Below are 20959 nucleotides of genomic sequence, written 5' to 3' on the forward strand. Positions count from 1 at the left end.
GTTGCTTCTCTTTAAGGCTCTTAGCATGTGAATGGCATAATAACATCTGCCCATCTACTTCCACAAAATGGGAGAACAAATCAATACAAACTGAAGTGGGAGTACAGGAGGGGTCCTGTGAGGGTCCTCAGGGCTGCACAAATGTGTAACAGTACTGCTCAGTAGTTTTTTTTAACTAACTTCTGTTTCTAAAAAAGGTCTTGATATAATGGTTTTTCTCCTCCTCTCCAGCAATTTAAAAAAGTGAATAGAAATTTATAGAGACACAGAAAATTTTAACTTGAATAAACAATTCCTGGGAATTGGGCTTCCTAACACTAAACTCTAGCATGTAATGAAACTGTGTGCCTGGTCTCCAGGGCAGCCTGCCCACGAGGACTTCCAGTCTGGGTCTATACAGACCTGTCTGTAGCGACAGGAGGCCTCCAGAGAACTCAGAAACGGCAATGCCAACCATGCCCCCAAAGGTCAGCAGTCCCACTTTCTAACTGGGGTTTGACCCTAACTGTATTGGTTTTACTCAAGACATGTAAGAAATGGATGCCTTAATTTGAACTAGTAATGGGACTAGTCTTGCAATCCAATGTTAGTCCGATGATACCAGTCACAAAGTACTCACCCCTAGAAACAGAATTGAATTCACTCAAGACAGGAAGGAAACCGAGAGAGCCACTGCTTCAATTGCTGATTCCAGTAGTCAATTAAAAACAAATTTATCTCCTCCAAACATACTTCCTACCCAATAACACCTGTAAAAACTAGCACAAGATCCAAACTTCCTTCACAAGCAAGTTTTTAAACTATCTTATAACATCTACTTAGAATAATTACAAACCTCGCAGACAATATCATAATTATTCAAAGTAGATGTGCATGAACTGGATTAAAGGGGGAAAGGAGGTGGTCCCTATAATTTATTTTTACTGGAATATAAAAACATTACTGGTGTTTAAAGGAATAACCTGACAATGGGCTGCATCACATGCAACTAAAATCTCAAGCGTCACTCCTGCCACTGGCTTTGCTGTCACATGGCTCTTCATCCTTGCTACCTGAGCTAAGAGCTGTAAAACAAGGGCTAATGTCATCAAAACATACAAATACTTCATAAATATTTAACATGCATATTAAGTAAGGAAGTAATTCAAAGCTTTACTATAACTACCCAAATTATATAAAATTAATGAATCCATGTGCCATCTAAAATTTAACATGAAACATCACAAAACATCCTTCAGTTTGTTTGTTTGTGGTGAGGATCTGGAGCTCAAATGCTTTAAAATGCCACAAATTCTACTTACAGAATTCCTTTCTAAAATTGCAACACAACTTACTATGTTTGAAGAGAGGAATATATTACTGTGGATTCTAATGTATCTAGAATTTCACAGATATTAAAAACGTTCCTTAGATTTGCCTCTACTAGAAGGTATTTTGTTTTGTTTTATTACCGTAGCTCTTTTTTGAAAGAAAACGGTGCTTTTTTTTTCTTTTGAAGAAAAATCACAAGATTCTTGTGAACTTCAGCATAAGAAAACATAGTTCCAGGAAAAAAAAAAAAAAGGGATTAAAAAATAGAGAAAACCCCAGGAAACTTCAGGAAATAAGAGCACACATTTTTGGCAATTTATAAAAATGGCATAAAAGAGAGCTTTAGAGACATAAGCCCAGGGAAAGTACTTTAGAACCACCTTCTCTATTGCAAGTTTAAGAAAACTGATTTTACATCAAAACAACCAAGGGAAAATACTGGCTGTCAGAGCAGAATCACATCTGTACAAGCAAAAGCACACAGCAAAGATGCTGACAGAGGCAGACATGGTGGCGCATGCCTGTAATCTCAGCGGTTTGGGAGGCTGAAACAGGAGGATTGTGAGTTCAAAGGCAGCCTCAGCAAAAGCAAAGCGCTAAGCAACTCAGTGTGACCCTGTCTCTAACTAAAATACAAAATAGGGCTGGGGATGTGGCTCAGTGGGTCGAGTGTCCCTGAGTTCAATCCCCAGTACCAAAATAAATAAATAGAAAAAGTATTTTAAAAAAGACCCAAGAAACCATGATCTGCTGCTCCAGAAAAGACGCAGAAAACAGAACAATATCTGAAAGCTATACAGACACTGCAAAGTCTCAGAATGAGTTAAACATCCGAAGAAAATCACTTCAGAAATGAGGTACAAACTAGCAGGCATGCACGGGTGAACACACAGCAGATAACACCACAGATAAACAGCAGACGCAAGAAGGGAAACTCTAAAAATCTCAAACTAAAAAGATGAAAGGAATTCAAGAGAAAATTAGAAATACAACGAACAGGGAAACGAAATCTAACATACTAAGAGAAGCCCCAAACAATAAAAACTAAGCAATGAGGTGTGTGTGTGTGTGTGTGTGTAAAATAAGGGTGATGTAAAATTTGGATTGAAATATATTCAATTTATTTAAATGCATGAATTCCAAATGCTACTTTAAAAACTAATATTTCCAGTAGAGGGTGCTATTTCGAACACTACTTTTCCTATACAAACTATGCCATAGGGAAACCAAAGAGCAGATGATGGGAAGCTTGTATTCTTACAGAAGCATATTCCAGTTTAAAAAAGAAAGACTATTACAAATTTTTAAGCTTTAGTGAATTATCAGATCTAACAGCAATGGCGACAATCAGGAAATGAGAAGCAGTCAACATCATGTGCCTTCTTTTTTTTTTTTTTTTTTTTAGTTGTAGTCAGACACAATACCTTTATTTTATTTATTTACTTTTATGGGGTGCTGAGGATCAAGCCCAGCGCCTCACACGTGCTAGGCGAGCGCTGTACCCCATTGCATGCCTTCTAATAGGACCCACCATCACCCTGGAGCTGTCAGACCCCACCTTCAAGCCTGAAGGCAACTCAGTACCTTCCAATACAGGACTGAGCAATAACTCAGGTAGACCACTGCAAGGACATCAGCAACGCTAGACCCTAAGAAACCAGAACAAACAACCCTGTTCCTTCATAAGTAAATGCCAAAAGGAAAATATCCAAAAAAGATGAAGGAGAAACTTACAGATTAAAAGAACAAAGACAAGAAAACTCCAACAGCACATCCAAGTAAGCCACAAGGAGGATGTGCCCGCCCCAAGGGCCAGTCACCTAGAAGACCTTTGTTCTATGATGGAGTCACTCACCAAACAGAGAAGGAGACCTAACCACTAAGCAACTCTTTACAGCCTGCGGTGGCTTAAGATATTTTTAAAGTTTAAAAGACACCTCTGAGTTCAGCCTTGACTGGACTAAGCAACACAACTTGATTTAAAATAAATCTAAGGCTTGAAAAGTGTTACCTTTAAGAGTGCATAATATGGGGGCTGGGCTATGGCTCAGTGGTAGAGCACTCGCCTAGGACAGGTGAGGCCCTGGGTTCCACCCTCACCACCACATAAAGATAAATAAATAAAAGTATTGTGTCCATTCACAACTAAAAAAAATATGGGGAAAAAAAAGAGTGCAGAATAGTAACATTAGGCTTTAGAGCCAAAGATCTATTTCCTGGCACAGTCCAACACTGCTTTCTGAGCTAGCGCAGGCAAGGGGAACAGACACTGGCCGAGAAGCAAGGGCACTAGATGAGGTGACTCCCTGGGCAGCTCCTCATGGGAGCTGACTGAACAGCAAGGATATAATTGCAAACAAGGATATAATTGCAAGAAGCACAGGATGCTCTACAGTGAGCTGCCATAATAAAAAGAAATACGGCATCAAACCCACTCACACATGTAAGCTGTCCCTCTCTGCTTCCCTCCCTCCCTCCCTTCCTTCTTTTCTTTCTTTCTATCTTCAGATGAACCAATAAAATCATGGCCATTTGGTAGGTAAATGCATTTATTCATATTTGCTTTACGAAATATGAACCTTAAGACATGAAGAAAAATGTGATTCAAAGCCATTTGAGCCTAAATTAATGGAGAAAAAAGACTGCTTTCTTTATCAACAATCCATAATGCAAAATGAGAAGTGATCTTATTTATCAATCCTTTACTACAGTTTGACACCGGGGTTATGCTATGTAACACTAACTCCCACTACTGAGGGGCCAGTTCTCTCACACCCACTCAACAGGCAATTCTAGATCAGGGACACTCTTGCTGGGGACTCAGAATGCTTCTAAGATAGAGATGCAGAAGAGAGAGAAGTAGCGGTCTGAGAAACCAAAATAGCTCTGCCAAGCTTACATGATTTTAAGGTCAAACGTAATCCAAAGAATAGTATATCTCAAAATTCTTCTGTAAGCAATTTTGATATACATAAACTATGGTTTTTTAAAAAAATCTCAACTAGAAGAAAATACTGTTTTCTTTGGCAGTTATGGGGATTGAACCCAAGGTCTTAAGCATGCTAGGCAAACACTCAACTATCTGGCTACATCCACAGCTCAAGATCTTTAAAAAACTGTTTTATACTAAAATCACCTTCCTGTAATCTGTTCTGTATTAGTTCCCATGCCTCATATTATTTGCTTCTTTAAAAACTTAATAATTAAAGTAAGTATTACTTGTGTTATTCTCATTTTCCACAGTGTTTCCTATTCTCTCCTCTATTGCAGGACAGGAGCTAGGAGTTGATGGCCAACCTAAGACACTCCCCTGCAGGTACACAATGAGAGCAGCTCCCAGCCTCACCCCTCTACCCATTCCCCAGCCTCCCTCCCTCCTGCACAGCCTTTATAATCTTCCCAGAACACCAGGAAGGGACAAATATCCATGGAACTCAATTTGTGTTACTTATTAATAAAGGTAAAAACAAAAAAGGCATTTATGGAAGTTAGCTTTTATAAGTTAGCTGTTTTCCATTTTCATAGACAGTATTAACAAATGTGGGAGGGATAAATACAAAGAAATTCTACCAATTAGCAAAAAACTCATCCAAACGTTTAAAAAATATATAAATTTGGTATTATTCTTTTTAAAAGTGCCCAGAGAAACAAATGTAACAAAGCAAAATTGAGTTCCATATTGAAGACTCCCTTATAATTAGTATAGAACAAGTAAATAGTATTCATCAAGTAGCTGGATTTTTTTTTTTTAATCCTGAATCTTTGGCTACCAAGATAAATGGCATTAGAAACGAAGGGGAAAAAAAGAATGTATTTTTTTTAAATGGGACATTTATTCAATATATCTTCTAAAATACAGAATGGCCTTGTTACGGATTCTGTTAGTGGATTACGAACTGAAAGTTGCCTTTTACCACACATACTGTGCTCATCCTATATTGAAATGACTAATGAACGGCAGGCTGCTGTTAGCTTCATATATAAAGCAAGTAACTGACTAAAAAGCTTTTTAAACAAGACTTAGTTTCTAAAAATTAAAATAGTTTATAAATAAAAACTTGAAAATAGAACTTAGTGATATTTTTTACTAGTCTAATATTTACAAAACTTCTAAATACAAATTCTTGTACATGTTTCTGTAACTGTAGATTTCTACAAGGCAAGAAGTGACTTCAGTCCTTTGCAATACATGTTGACTAGCAGACTAGATCAGGAATTTTTAGACATTTCCCCCAAAGTCTTATTTGAAATCTTACAGGGATATTTTTGTTTAAACTTACTTACTTAGTAATTCGGTCAATGTTGGCAATTTGCTTCTGGTTCCTTATAATCTCAATAGCTGCCCAAAGATGCTGGATGGCTTTTGTATCCGCCTGTCGTCTTTTTGTTAAACGTGCCATGACCTGTTTACTTCTTTAGCTGTAGTAATATACAAAACATAAGGCAAAAAACATGGATTACAAATTGAATTACCACCAACACAATGAGCAACACTTCCAGCACCTCCTGACTATTGATGATAATAATGTAAGCTGTAGCATGACCGACTGTTTATTTTCTACCATCCACATCAGTGTGTATTACTTCACTACTTTGTGAAGAATGACATTCTAAAATCCAAAATGCTAAAAGATAATCTTTCCAAGGACAAGTGGCCACATTGTACCAGCTTATCAAAAATAAACTAAGGAACCTTAAGTTTTATTCTAAAACAGACATATTATTTGATAAAATTTCATTTTAGATACTACACTATGTGAAATTTGAATAATATAAAATGGAATTTAGATGTCCTAATTGGTACTTCAGTTTATTATAGTTGTGGCTTTTAAAATGCCAAATTTATGTATATGAAAACAACATTTAAAAAGTAAAACCACAACAGAAAATAAAAGATAAGTTACTTTGGGGTGAGATTTGACAGGCTGGGGGATAACATACTAGATAATTCTAAATTTTTAGAAATGAACAAATTCCTAGGATTAGATGTTAGTTGGGTGGTATTTGTTGCATTCATTAGGAAACAACATTGCTACTTTATTCAACTTTTAATATTCTGGGTAAACTGAAGAAAAGAGTGACCACACCTCCAGATAATTCTCCAGCTATCTCTGGGAAGGCTGGGGAAACACAGGGATCACAGCCTGGGTACCGGATGGGCACCACTACAGAGGAGGCCTCAGCCCTGAGCCAGGGTCTGCCACAGTGCTACAGGCCGCTTCCTTCTGCACCAGGGTGAACCCTACACTGGGTACCCAACAAAACATAAGCCTCTGAATTACACAGGTGATGATGCTGTTTACAATCTACAGGCCCCAGGTGAACATCACAGCTGGGATTGGGGGCCACCGCCTTGACCTGACCTGGCCTATCCTCTAAAGGAAGAGGATGAGGGTGTGAACTTGTTCTTGGCACTCTCCTCTGCCCCACAACTGTAATGTAAATCACCTTTTTCTTCTCACAGCCACATGTCCCACTCTTTCTCTGACAAACCTGAATAAAACCTGCAGCTTCACAGAAGCTTATCTTGACAAGACTCACTTCTGGTGAGCGTGGGGTGGGGCAGCCTCCCTGAATGAGGCCTGCTCACACTTAACACACCCACAGGTGTCTCTGCATGCCCTGCTTCTTCCCACCTTGACTTCTGATAGTTCCTAATGCGCTCCACAGAGAGAGTAATTAAAAAATAACTGTGCAAGTTTTAAAGAAAACTAAGGACAACTCAGTTGGTTCTGTATGAACTCACACATATAACTAAATGATAAGAATTACAATTTACGAATGTCTCTGTTTTAGAGACTTAAAATATATAGGAACCTCTCAGATTAAGTGTGCTTATACAGGAAAGCCAACTTCCAGAGCTGGAGAAGCATAATGGCAAGGAATAATAAATAATTCTAATTTATTAGTATAAATTAGAAAGTGACATCTAATGGTAAACTGTAGTAATATAACAGCTCTGACAGATTGCACAAATAAAATTTCACATTGTTCAGATAAAAATAACAAAATTTAAATTACTCTTATAAACTTAATAAAATACATTGTGCCCACTTTGTGAAAGGCACTGTGCTAGGTATAATGAAGTTTTTAAAAATGCAAGGGCTGGGGTTGTGGCTCAGTGGTAGGGCACTTGCCTAGCACATGTGAGGACCTGGGTTCAATCCCCAGCACCACATTAAAATAAATAAATAGATAGATAGATAGATAGATGAATGTACTGTGTCAATCTACAACTTTTAAAAAATTTTTTAATGTATAAATGGTGATCCTTGCCAGAAAATAACTTAAAACTGGCAGAAAAATTTTGACATGTACGTGAAATTTTTAATTATGATATATGACATATAAATGGTCAATCCAGCATGTGCTCAGACAAGGGACACACTACTACACTACTTCCAACTTAAAAATAATCTTTTTTTTTTTTAACTTCCAGGCAAAATTTGAGCAGAAATTTAAATAAAAACCTCTGCAAAATGGTAAATATGTGAGAAAATATGAAAGTGAATTTATTTTAACTTAATGTATTAGTTTATTTAATTTATTTTCTCAGTTTCTTTAAAAGATAATTGTTTAAAATAAAAATAGAGAAAAGTAACTGATAGGTGTCTTTTAAGTTTATAACATATGTAGAAGTAAAACATATGACAACCATAGCACAAAGAGAGGAGAGGGGACTAAAGAAAATCATATTATAAATGTCTTATATTTGGTGTGAAATAGTATCATATTTATTCAAGTGTAATTATGGTAAATTAAGGAAGTATACTATAATCTGTAGGACAAACATTAAACAATATTATATACAGGTATAGGTAATTTAAAATTTAACTTACAAATTATTCTTTCAAGATATATGAATGAATTTTAAAATACCAAAATAAAGAATAATTCATTCAGAGCTATAGAAAACATATAACAGCAAAACAAACATTTTTAAATATAGTAAGTATTTATTTATAAATTTATATATAAAATAAGTGTATTTGTAAAACACACTGTAACAATCATAAGAACACAGTGGGATGTAGGACGTGGTGGTGCACACTTGTAATGACAGCAGCTCGGGAGGCTGTGCCAGTAGGATGGCAAGTTCAAAGCCAGCCTCAGCAACTTAGTGAGGCTCAAAAAATAAAAAGGGCTAGGGATGTGGCTCAGTGGTTAAGCAATCCTTGGATCAATCCCCAGAACCAAAAAAAGAACATAGTAGGGACTAAGTAGCAGAAACGATAAAGGTGATGTCACATTTCTAGAAATCATTAAAGTCAAGATTAAAGGATGAAACAATGCTACTCCTCAGGAAAACAGACATAAGGTTAAAGTAGAAGATTCCGGACATGTGACTGAACCAAGTGGTAGACAGCAGACAGACCCTGGATTCAAGGTACACCCTAAGGCCTAAGGGGACAATCACTAGTTACAAGGATTTAAGCAGAAAGTGGCAACTGGGCTCAGGAAACTCAAGAAAGCGAATGTAACCAGATGAGTGGCAGACCACAAGAGTGGTAGAGCCAAGTGGCCACTGAGACAGGCCTCTACAGGAGGACTAATCAGAGTCTCCTGGGAAATCCAAACGTGCTCATTCACTTAGCATACACCTCAAGCCTACCTGTTCCTACCAGGCCCTCTTATACTCCCTAGGGACACAGCAAAGCAATCCGACAAAATTCCTTCAAGAGTAATGATATGGCTGGATAGCAATTTGGTGTTCATCAATAATGAGAAAAAAAATCTTAGGAAATGACTCTCTTAGATCCTAAGTACAGAGAAGCTAGTCATTTAAGGGCCTCGCTGATACAGCAAAGGAGACTTTTTTTTTCTGTTTGTGCCTGAACAACTGTTACATTACTAAGAAGGTTCACAATTCCCAAAATGCCCCAAACTTCACCCCTGTAAGCCTTTGGTCAAGCAATTCTCTCTCTGCCTGAAACGTTCTCCCCTGCCTCTTGATTAATTATTTCTCTGCTGCTCTAGGGTTCAAATGCAGTCTTCCCTGACCAATCTTTCCTTCTGGAATCAAACTCAACTGTCTTTTGTATGCTAATAGTAATTTGTTTATACATCTCTTACATATTTATTGCTTGTACAAATTATTATAATTTCCTCAAAAGAATTCTTTAATTTAACTTTAAAAAAGACATGTCTCATTTATTTTTACACCTACTATCTTTCAAGGTGCCTAGTATAGTTTTGAACATGTAAACTTTCAATATGAAGTTATTCAATTCAAGTTTTCCATTTATAGTTATGTAAATAACAAGACCCCAGAGTGAGCCTTCATTTATGTTTTATCAAAGATTGAGACATCAAAAAGAAAGATCAGAAGACTCGTAGAAATCATTAATACAACTCCCGACCTTGGCTCTGCCCCACACATCTTTCAGGAGAAGTCGCTCCTGAGGAGGTAAGTCTCAAAAGGACTGTTGAGAAAAAACAAGAAACCAAACAAGACTTCAAGTGAATAACCTATGAAGCCCCGGGGCCACTGGGGTCCACTGGCCCCACCAGCCCAGATGCATTGCAGTCCTCACTCACACCACCCCACTTCCTCAAGCAGGAGAGAAGAGAGCAAGCAGGGGAAACCTGAAAATAAGCAAAATCAATGCTCTGCTTGGCGGGTATGTGCACAACACTCTTGGAATGTGAGGGGACAATAAATGCTATATCTGGGAAGAGAGCGAGCTGACACAGCAGGGAAGAGGCCAGAATAGTCTTTCTACTGCACCAAAAGTATTCCGATGTCTTGTGGCGCTGGGTGCAAATGTTACATAAAATCTAAAATAAATCCTACTGTTTTAATATTTCACGATGGCTCAGCAATAAAACTTTCCTCAAAAGCTTGTGATTTTAATTTATCATTTGACTGTATACTCATCCCATTTTACCATTTATGTATTCTCAATATATTAAGGTTATTTTCTTAAAATATTTTGGGTTTTAATATATATTAAATGATGCTGAAATCCAAATAATCACAATTGCTTCTCTGATTACAAGTCCTTCACACTCGAATCAGAGAAATAATCAGTTGTATTTTCCTCTTATTTTTTTTATAATTTATTTTTAACCTACCTCGAATTACGTTTTAGAAATTATTATTATGAACACACCTTTTTAAGGGTAGTTTTAGGTTCACAGCAAGATCAAGCAGAATAGATGAAGTTTCCACATATTCCATCCCCACAGAGGCACAATCCTTGCCACAATCAACATTCCCCACATCATGGTTACCTAGTTAGAATCCATGGACCCACTCTGGACTCGCCTTGCCCTGCGAATCCACAGTTTACTTTAAGATTCACTCTTGGTACATGCCTGTAACTCCAGCAACTTGGGAGGATAAGATAGGAGGATCCTGAGTTCAAAGCCAGCCTCAGCAACTTAGTAAGGCACTTGCAACTCAGTGAGATCTAAATAAAATACTAAAAAGGGCTGGAGATGTGTTTCAGTGGTTAAGGACCTGAGTTCAATTCTGAGTACAAAAAAAAAAAGATTCACTCTTGGTGGTGAACATCCTGTGGGCTTTGACACTCCTGCGGTGACAGGGGGGCACCTTTGTGGCACCACCTTACAAAGCCTAGGTGTTCGGCCCTCCAGCCACTGACCTTGCTGTAGGGTCCTGTGCAGCCATGTCTTGATTGCAACTCCTCCCAGGAGGTTGGTGTGGAATTGTCCACCTGTGGTGTTTCCCTGGTGCCCATGAGTTTCAGATTTTAGAGCACCCTGAACAACAGATTTTTGGATTACTGCCTGTTGTTTGAGGTAGTGCTCATTGATGAGAAAGAGCTAGCCACAGAATGGGGAAAGCATGCGTAGGCCATGACCAGGAAAGAACTCAGGGTGCCTGAGGTGCAGAAAGAACAGTGGCTGGAATACAGTGAATGAGGAGAACTACAGTGAAAAGAGGGAGACAGTGCTGAGATCAGACCCTGCAGCTCACAGTGAGCACCATGGATTTCAGCATAATTTCACAGACACCAATTGAGGGCCTGCAGACTGCAATGGGTTGAGAGAGGTAACCCGGACTTAGGTAAATAAAATAGGTGAACACCAGATGCCTGATCCCAGGCACACACAATCTAAATGAGGCCTAACAATCTAAACGACAGCTTTCTGGAAAATTTAGGAATTCCAGAGAAAGGACCTTCAGATGTTCAGATGCTGATGTCTGATGGAACATGGCAGAAAAGCCAACTGGCCACCTGACATCTTGGCAGTGTGGCCCAAGCAGAGGACTTCTAATTGACTTCCTAGTATCTCACCTTTAAATAGAACAGATAGCCAAGGACCACTAGACATTCAGAAAATGCTACTTAATAAGAGAGAAAGATGGGCTGGGGCTGAATAGTAGCACACATGCCTGGCATGTATGAGGCACTGGGTTTGATTCTGAGCACTATGTATAAATAAATAAAGGTCTATCAACAACTAAAAAAATAAAAATAAGTAAATAAATAAGAGAGAAAGAGGCCTTATCAAGCAAACAGAAAAAGGGGTAGGCAGGAATTCAAATCAGAAAATACAGGAACAGTAAAAATTTCCAGATGAATATCACGAGTTAAGACACAGAATTGTATCCATAAACCATAAAGTGCATAATATAAACATGAGTATTCAGGAAAAATATAAGTATGACAAATAAAGCATTCAACTAGAGGCTGGAATATAAAGTTGAGGCAATCTTAATACCCATGAAGTAGAACAAGACCAGAGACACAAGAGACAGGGGAAGGAGTGCAGTGCACTCTGTGAATAGAAGGGTTTCAAAAAGAAAATGGAAAGGAGACTGTCACTCAGAAATGACTCAAGAAAAGTAATGAGACTGAACAACAAGCATGTGTGAGTGGAAAGGGCCCATCCGAGGCCAGTACATGCAGAAGGAAAGCCAGAGCACAGAAGCCAGAAAGCCAAGACTGGGTTAATAAAAGAGCTTCCAAGTTTCCATGGTGGCACCCATGGGAACAAGGACATGGGTGAAATAGTAACCCACGTCCTAGCAGCATCGTAGAAGCCACAGAATGATGGGCATCTCCTGAACTTGGAGGGAAAACTGTTTCACCTAAATTTCTAATCCATCCAAATGATCAATCAGTGCAGGCTCACTAAAGATATGCTCATGCAGATACTCCAAAAGAAGACCTGATATCCTGTCTTGTCCAGGACTCAGGACTCAACACAGGAAGGAAGCAAAGGGAGTTCCCAGACAAAAGCATTCTAGCAGACCTCAAGAAAAGCCCAGTCTATGTCTGAGCAGAGAATGATAAGCATCAGAAGGGGGTCTCCAGGAAGCAAATACTGCATGGCAGAGATATTAAATTCAACAAAAGCATTGCTATGCCAGAAACGCACAAACTTACACATAACAAACTGCTAATGTCCATGTAAAAATCTTAAATAGATTTTGGCAAACATAAACAGCACATTAAAAATTTTAAAGATGCTTTATTCCAGGAATGCAATCACAGTTCAACGTTAGGAAGAATATTAGCATAATTAATGAAGAACTAATAAAAGCATGATCACCTCTGAAAATGCTGAAGAAGTACCTGAAAATTCAACATATACATGTAAAAACTAATAAGTAAGAACGGAGGGGTACAGATAACTTACTAAGGAAATGTAGAAAAATTTACCAACTCACTATGTTCATTCTTAATACTGCCCTAGAGGTACTACAATAAGAGAAAGAAGATAATTAAGAATTGGGGTGGGGAGAGATAAAACTACCTGTCTTGCAAATGACATAGGCAATATGATTATGTATCCAGAAAACTTAAAAGAATTAATGAAAAATACAATCCAGAGTCAGAAAAGTTAAATTATGAAGAAGCAGGCATAGGGAAATGCCTTTAAAGTCAGGGAGCAGGAAAAATATTTTTCCTGACTCAATACCCAGAAGCAAAGTAAACGGGGAAAGACTAACAAAAACACAAAAATAAATAAGCATGCAAGATTAAAACCTTTGCATGTCTAAAATACATCTAAACAAGGTAAAAATGTAAGCGACAAATAGATAAACACATAAGAAATTTTGCAGTTTAAATAACAAGTTAAAGGCTAATATCTCTAATATATATAAAGAACCTCTAAGTTTTCAGAAAAAGCCCAAAACCTAGTAGAGAAAAAAATGAGCAAAACATCTGAAGAGGTAAAAAAAATTACAAAAGACCTATAAACTTGAGCAAAGATGCTTAATTTCTCTGATAATTAGAGAAGGGCAATCTTTAAACTACAATTAATACAGCATTTTTTCCTTTTAATAAAATTCTTTTTTAAAAAACTTCACTTATTTTTTTCTGCAGTGCAGAGGATCAAACCCAGTGCCCCACATATGTGAGGCAAGCACTCTGCATAGTAGACACTGAGCCCCAGCCCCAACTCCAGCCCCTAATACACCATTTCTATGCTTCTATCTAGCAAAACTCCAGAAGCCTAGCAATGCTGTCACCAAGCTGCAGAGAAACAGGCATTCCTCACACATGGTACTGGTGGGAACAGAAAATGTCACCATTGTTGGAGTGGAATGGCAATGACCACCAAGATTACATATGCATTTACTCTGACCCAGCAATCTCATTGGTAAACATGTATACAAAGTCATTTTTTGTAGTACTATTTGTAATAGTAAATAAATGAAGAACTGCTTGAATACAGTACAGGGCCTCCACACAATGGAGTATGAACCAGCTATAAAAAGCAAATAAGGGGTCACATCAATATGCAACCAAAGAAAAATAAACTGGACTTCATTAAAATTAAAAGCTTTTTATTCTTCAAAGGACACCATCAAGAGAGTGAAAGGACAGAGAATAGTCAAAAATACTTGCAAATCACATATCTCAAAGAGGACTTCTATGTGAAATATATAAAATTCTTACAACTCAATAAAAAAAAGACAACCCAATTAAAACAAAGTATTTGAACAGACTTTTTTCCAAAAGTGATATACAAATGGCCAATAAGAGTTAAAAAGATTCTCAAAATCCTTAGTCAGTAGGGAAATACAAATAAAACCATGAGATACCACTTGACAACCACTAGGATGGCTACTTTAAAAAATAAAATAAAAAGATACTGATAAATATTGACAAAGACAGAAAGAAACTGGTATCATCATTCACTGCTGATGAGATTGAAAATGGTACAACTGCTTTCAAAAACAGCTTGTGAATTCCTTGAAAAGAAAACATGGACTCATGTGTCCAGAAATTCCACTCTTATGCATATGCCCAGAACTAAAAGATACATCCCACAAAAACATGCATAATACTTATTTGCAGCAGTGATATTCCTAATGGCCAAAAAGTAGAAATAACCCAAATATATTCATTAACCCATCAATGGATAAACAAAATGTGCATATCCACTGGAATAATATTCCTACAGTGGAATGCTAATTCAGTGACCAACAGAAGTGAGGATTCACACATGCTGCAATGTGGATGAGCCTTTCAACATTATGCTAAGTCAAAGCAGACAGACACCAAAGGCCACATACTATATGATTCCACTTAAGAGACAGGAAGCAGACTGGTAGCTGCCAAGGGCTAGGATAAGAGGGAACAAAGAGGGGATGCTACTGGATCTGGGGTTTTCTTTGGGAGGCAGAGGAATGTTCTTGAACTTAGATGACAGAAATGATTACAACAGGGCTGGGGTTGTAGCTCAGTGGTAGAGTGCTTGCCTTGAATGTGTGAGGCACTGAGCTGGATTCTAAGTACTGCATATAAATAAAATAAAGTTCCACTGACAACTAAAAAATATATATATTTAAAAAAAAAAAAAGAAAGAAATGATTGTGACACCTTGTGAACATACTAGAAACCACTGAATGGCACACAGGGTAGTCACCAGAGCCAATTTACATGTCATCCTGCAAGTAAGGAGTCAGCAAAGGATTATTTTATAGCTTCTTTAAAATTATCTACTTATAAAGTAGTTTCAAGTGACTGCTGCTGATTTTTAAGCGTGTTTCCTATTCCCTTCTGTGACACTTTCTGCCACCCTCTAGGAAAGGAGCTGCTGTCTGTTTTCACTATTGATACCACTATTACTAACTTTTAAAAATAACTGCACAGAAAATTTTCAAACATACAAAAGTAGAATTACATGAATCTTCTGTGTTATAATCAGATTAACATTTTGCCATATATTGAAAATCTAAATTATATTCTGTAAATTCCCAAGATCTAGGTATCAAATGTTCATAGTGATTTATCTTTAAGAACAAAAAATAAAAATGAACAACTGTAAATTACAAAATTCAGTTTAAAAATAAACTTGACTCTTTCCAAAACTCATTCTGCTGCCATCAGAAATATCAGAGAAATCAGAGCAGACCTTGGCTGGCTTTCAAGGCTTGCGAGGAGGCCTGTGCCCAGCTAGATCAGCAGGAGGGAGTCTGTTTGTATTTTCACGTTGGCTCCTCAAACTTTTTTTTCTTTTGCTTTTATTAAATAAGTATTCTGACTCATGATCTGGATGTTTACAGAAACTCAGATCAAACAACTGGAAATTCTCTACTCCACATATATGTTACCTCTTAGAAGAATATAATTCATTAATCTTCTTCCAAACTTTGGGTTTTCATATTATCTGAAGATTAGGAATATAGTTGTTTTGCCTTGTTTTTACTCAATTAGTAGCTTTTAAGCTAAAGTATATAATATATTATGATTAGATATTTAAGTTAAAGTATGTTTATGCTAAGAAAGTATATTTATACTAAGAAATTAATCACATGAACAGAGGAAAAAGATTTACCATCAATAACCTATACAGTTATGTAAATAAAGTACTAAAATACAATAATTCCTGACATCCTAATTTAAAAGTATGATGTCATAAAATAAACTTTCCAAATAAGTGCTTTCTTTAAGCATTAAATAAACATTTCTTAAAATCATGTGGCTGGGAATCTAACATATGTTGGAAATGCCCATATCTGCTTAATCGTAGGCAGTAGGCAGTGACCATAATTAACACTCCAGAGTCCCCACATGCAAGAGTTCAGCCTATTTGTCCTTACACAGGGTTGCCTCTCCACCCTGGAGTTTTCGAGGCTGATGGTTCTTGGCTTGGGAGCCCCCCTGTGAGAAACAGGATGATGAGCAGCATCCCTGACCTCTACACCCAGTAAGTGTTTATGGTAACTTTGTAGAACATAACTATGTGAATAATAAGAATCATAATCATAATAAAATAACAATCTTACTTTTTAATGCATTAAATATTCATATTCACAGCATTATAAAATAAACATTCTGACAACCATTCTAAAGAGGTAGATGAAGAAAATGGAAAGTTTTTGTGATACTTCTGGTGAGACATAGACAACTCTAGATAACTACCCACGTAGCAGAAGGATCACGGTGATCCTGTAATCTGCTCATAACGCTATTTCCTAGTGAGTTAGTTAAAATGACATGATCACTATCTTCTAGAAATTTAAAAATCTAAAAGCTAGTACATATAATTATTTTATTGAAATTTAATTGGCCATTCATCATATAGCTAAACTAGTCTATGCTAAATTAACTAGAGTGCTTTATTTCTGAAATATTTTTTTCAATAAGAGGCTGTCATGACTTATACATTACATAACAGTAAATCTGAAGTCTAAAGAAAATGCCAAGTAACAATCCCATACTTCCAAAATGGTGGAACGTGCACTCCTTGGCAAATGTACTAGCACCATGCTATGTGAATTCAAAGGCAAAGAGACAACAGTTAGTCAATCTGTTCAGATGCAAAGAGCTTACACTAATACATATCTTATATCTTGCTTGATAAATGTTTAGATGAATTTGAAAGGCAGAAAGATAACTCAAGTAACAGTTTATACATTAATAATATATTATTACAAACCTCCAAGTGATCAACATGTACTCCTTTTTTTCCAATACATTTACTTTTAAATCTTTTTATTTAATTTATGAAGTCAGAGCAAAGAAAAAGTTTGCAAATGAACTTTATCATCATTTAGATTTGATACAGTGATTACCATACTTTTCAAAAACCAATTATTTACCATTCCACATAAAAGATAAGACTATAATGAAGGGCAAAGTTTCATTTTGCTATATATAATAATAACAACAACAACAACATAGAACTAGGAAATTATACCATTTCTAAATCAAGCAGAGCAGAAACATGTAAGGGGTGAGAACCAGCAGCAAGAGCTTCAGGCTGCTTGCTGCACCCACTGCAAGCACGTCCAGACCATGGCCTATTTAGGCTGAAGTTCAACTTCTGGGCAAGTCTGGAGAATGCATAGTCTCATCCCAGTTTAGTTTTGGCATTTTTAAAAAACATATTTTTTAGTTGTTGCTGGACATTCATTCATTCACTCATTCATTTATTTATGTGGTGCTTGCCTAGCATGTCTGAGGCACTGTGAATCGAACCCAGTGCCTTGCACCTGTAATGCAAGCACTCTACCACTAAGCCACAACCCCAGCCAGAGTTTTGGCATTTTTTAATTAATGTAGATCTCAAAGCTTTTTGGAAATGATAAAATATTTTACTGAATACGAAATACAATTTGAAATCTTACAATTACCACACACATTCTGATGTGTCAACAAGAGTGGACATAGGGAACAACAGACATTGCCAAAAGGTATCAACAAATCTCACATTTTCTATAGCCAAACCACCAAATGCTACTGTTACTGCAATAAATGCTCCTGCAGTACTCTTGAGTTTTAATTTGGTTGAGATATGTCTCCTATAATCTTGAAAAGCAATGTCAAACAAGATTGGTCTCATGTCACATTTCTAGTTCATTTTGTAATGACTGCCCAAGGTGCTCTGTTGAGAGGGTTCTAAGGTCCAGGAGAGAACTTAAGGTGCTGGGGAGGAGGAGAGAGAATCAGTTTCCAGGAAACTAGAATATAAAATTATTAATCATGGTTTATGAAGGAAAATTATTTTCTAAAATAATCCCATCTCATCAGCATTAAAAATGGCCACTGCCCAAGACATGAATAATCTCTAAAATCTGCCAGGATGGTATTGGCTAGCTCATATCTGTCACACTTTTCGGCTAACTGGGGATAAATCCTGGCAACAAGTTTCTACAGTCCGGACTTCACTTCTCAAACTCACTATTTTTGAATAAGAATAGTGAGGTAATAATAAGAGCCCAGCTATCAGAGGAGAAGAAGAGAAAGCAAAGTAAAAATAACTCATTAGACTGCTGCAAATTTTCTCCTCTCACAATACACCAACTGCCCAAGTAGTCAAATGTTAAAGCATAAGGCTTGATTAAGTATAAAAATAATTTTCATATATACTAAGACCCACCCAGAATTTAATATACAAATATGAAAAAATAGTGAGCTAACTGAATACACATAGTTATATTTTACTATACTGTTCTTCCAAATGTAAACTCTATAAATACCAACATTTTATAAAACTACTAACCTTCTGAACTAATACATATGCCATTTGAGCATATACAATACTTGTTTTAAGCATAATTAACTCTTAAGGCCATTTTTGGAGCTCTGTACCATCAGTTCTCTTAGTTATTCTATAATAGAATACCCAGTCTACTTACTCCATTGGCCAATATTTATTCGTATTAAATATCAATTTTGGTGTTTTCAGGAGAGGCTATGGGAGCTAATGATGCTAGGGAGCAGCTTAGGCTCTGTTATCTTGCTTGGGGGATTAATACAGGCTTCCCTGAAGAACTGACAGTGAATCAGAGGCCTCCAGCACATAGGCCAGCAAAAAGACTGCAACCCCAAAGTTAACAAGCTGCATGGGGACCAGGTTACTGGAATTTCATAAGCCACTGTAAAGGATATGAGACTTTAAGGACAACACAAAAGTTACTGAAGAACTTTTTGGTAGTGGAAAGTGATAAGACTCCCAATAGTTACTGAGTTCACAAATTTAGTCTGTACCAATCCTGAGAATCCCATTGTCTCTTCTTCCTGATCCAGCAACTCCCAAGGAACTCAAGGAGGGAGTACAGGGATACTTTTTGGATAGGTTTCCTATCTTCTAAAAATGATCCTCTCCTCTGAATGTCACTGGCTCTAGATGTGATGCCCAAAACAGATGTGACCACATGCAACCATGAGGGAACCAGCCTTAGAATAAAGCTGATACTGAGAGTGGCAGAATGAATGTGTGGTCCTCTAAGCTGTGACAGTATTACTTGGATTCCATCCTATCTCTGGACTTCCAGTAACATGAGATATGAAGTGTGTGTCATGCTCATTGCCCATCTGAGTGAAGGTTTTCTGTATGTTGCAGCTGAAAACATCTTAGCTGCTATAATAATTATCATGTTGGTGGTAGCTGAAACTCATAACAGAACGAGATTCTGAAGACACATGGAATAAAGAACATGGTGCCAGGGCAGACCACGGCGGCCCTTCACATTTAATTCCAGGTACAGAATAGGATTCTTCTATGCAAACACAGAAGCAGCCAAAAGGTTACAAAGCAAAGTAGAGCAGCACTACAGGAATGAACTCAAAAGCAGTGTTTCAGGGAGGGGTCAATGAGAAGGGAGAGGGGTGGAGCTCCCAGAGCAATTTCAACAACCTCATGGTGGCAGGCATTTAGAAATGAGTGAAGTACAGAAAATAGTCAAAGATCATTCTTTTGATGAGTGTTTAGAGAGGAAAGAGTCTGAGGGGAGAAAAGAAAACCCAAGAAATGGGAAGAGAAGAGGACAAGAGTCAAACAGCAGAGAGCCCAGGGGAATGCTCTGGAATACAGGTGACAAGAATAACAGGTGAAGAGGATGGGGTACAGGTGTGCATGCAGTCAGGATTAAGGTATGCTGCTGCCCTATGACAGCTTCTCTCCTCCTGAAAAGTGACTGGAGCTGGCCCAAAAATGAGAGATGGGGAGAAAGGTGTGAAGAACACAAAGGAAGTTGAAGGAAGCCATTGTAGAAGCAGAAGAGGGACCTAAGAGAGCATGCCTGGACCAGCTGACCACACATGCTGGTTTCTAGGACCTGCGGTGGTACTGACTGGCTCCACAGTTATTTTTCTACCAAGCTGTGAGCAAGGATACTGCTGAGGTTTAAATTCACCCAGACCCCGCATTTTGCCCTCACTATTCAGACACTGCAAAGACAAGGAGCTAATTCTTTTGGCTCACTCTGCATTTAATGTGACCCAACTACTTGACCTGTAGCACTTTCCTAGGTATTTTAAAGTCAGTGTTCTCAGATCAAGGAGATGGAAAGATAATTACAAAGGTAAAGCTTAAATTATAATAGAGGCAATAGCAGAGTAAGAACTAGTTGAGGCAAAATTTAAACGATATATAAGTTAAACTGAAAGATCAAATCTGTGGGATGATGGCAATAAAATGGAGAAGATGAACCTTGACAGGAACCTCAAGTGCCCACAAACTTTAAATTGAATACTAAGCAATTATTTAATATACCAGTGCTAATTGTGCATTCAAAAAAAAAATAGCTGAAAGAATAAACAAGATGATTGGATGAAGTAAGCTAAATTCAGGGACCAGTGGGAGATAACTAGAAATTGAGACCAGAATGGATTCTGAAAGAACCATAATCCCTGAGGGAAGGAAAACCAATGTGCAGAGCCTTTCATTCATCTCTGGCTACTGCCTGGCAGCACGTTCCAGGGCACAGGGC

At 37.4% G+C, this 20959-nt stretch overlaps 1 protein-coding gene across 7 annotated transcripts in view; it reads right to left on the reverse strand.

Annotated features, from left to right (window-relative positions):
* Positions 1–20959, reverse strand: part of Zmynd11 (zinc finger MYND-type containing 11) — a 90053-nt gene that overhangs the window by 58002 nt on the left and 11092 nt on the right. For all 7 annotated transcript variants that reach the window (XM_046431999.2, XM_046431998.2, XM_046431996.2 and 4 more), the window contains exon 2: positions 5596–5730. In XM_046431999.2, the coding sequence (XP_046287955.1) occupies positions 5596–5711 (116 nt within the window). In that variant the 5' untranslated portion in view covers positions 5712–5730. The remainder of the gene's footprint in view (positions 1–5595; positions 5731–20959) is intronic.

The sequence above is a fragment of the Marmota monax genome, unplaced genomic scaffold (assembly GCF_021218885.2).
Source record: "Marmota monax isolate L192 unplaced genomic scaffold, Marmota_monax_Labrador192_F-V1.1 WCK01_AAM20220418_F8-fsc00071, whole genome shotgun sequence".
In the NCBI taxonomy this organism is placed as follows: domain Eukaryota; kingdom Metazoa; phylum Chordata; class Mammalia; order Rodentia; family Sciuridae; genus Marmota; species Marmota monax.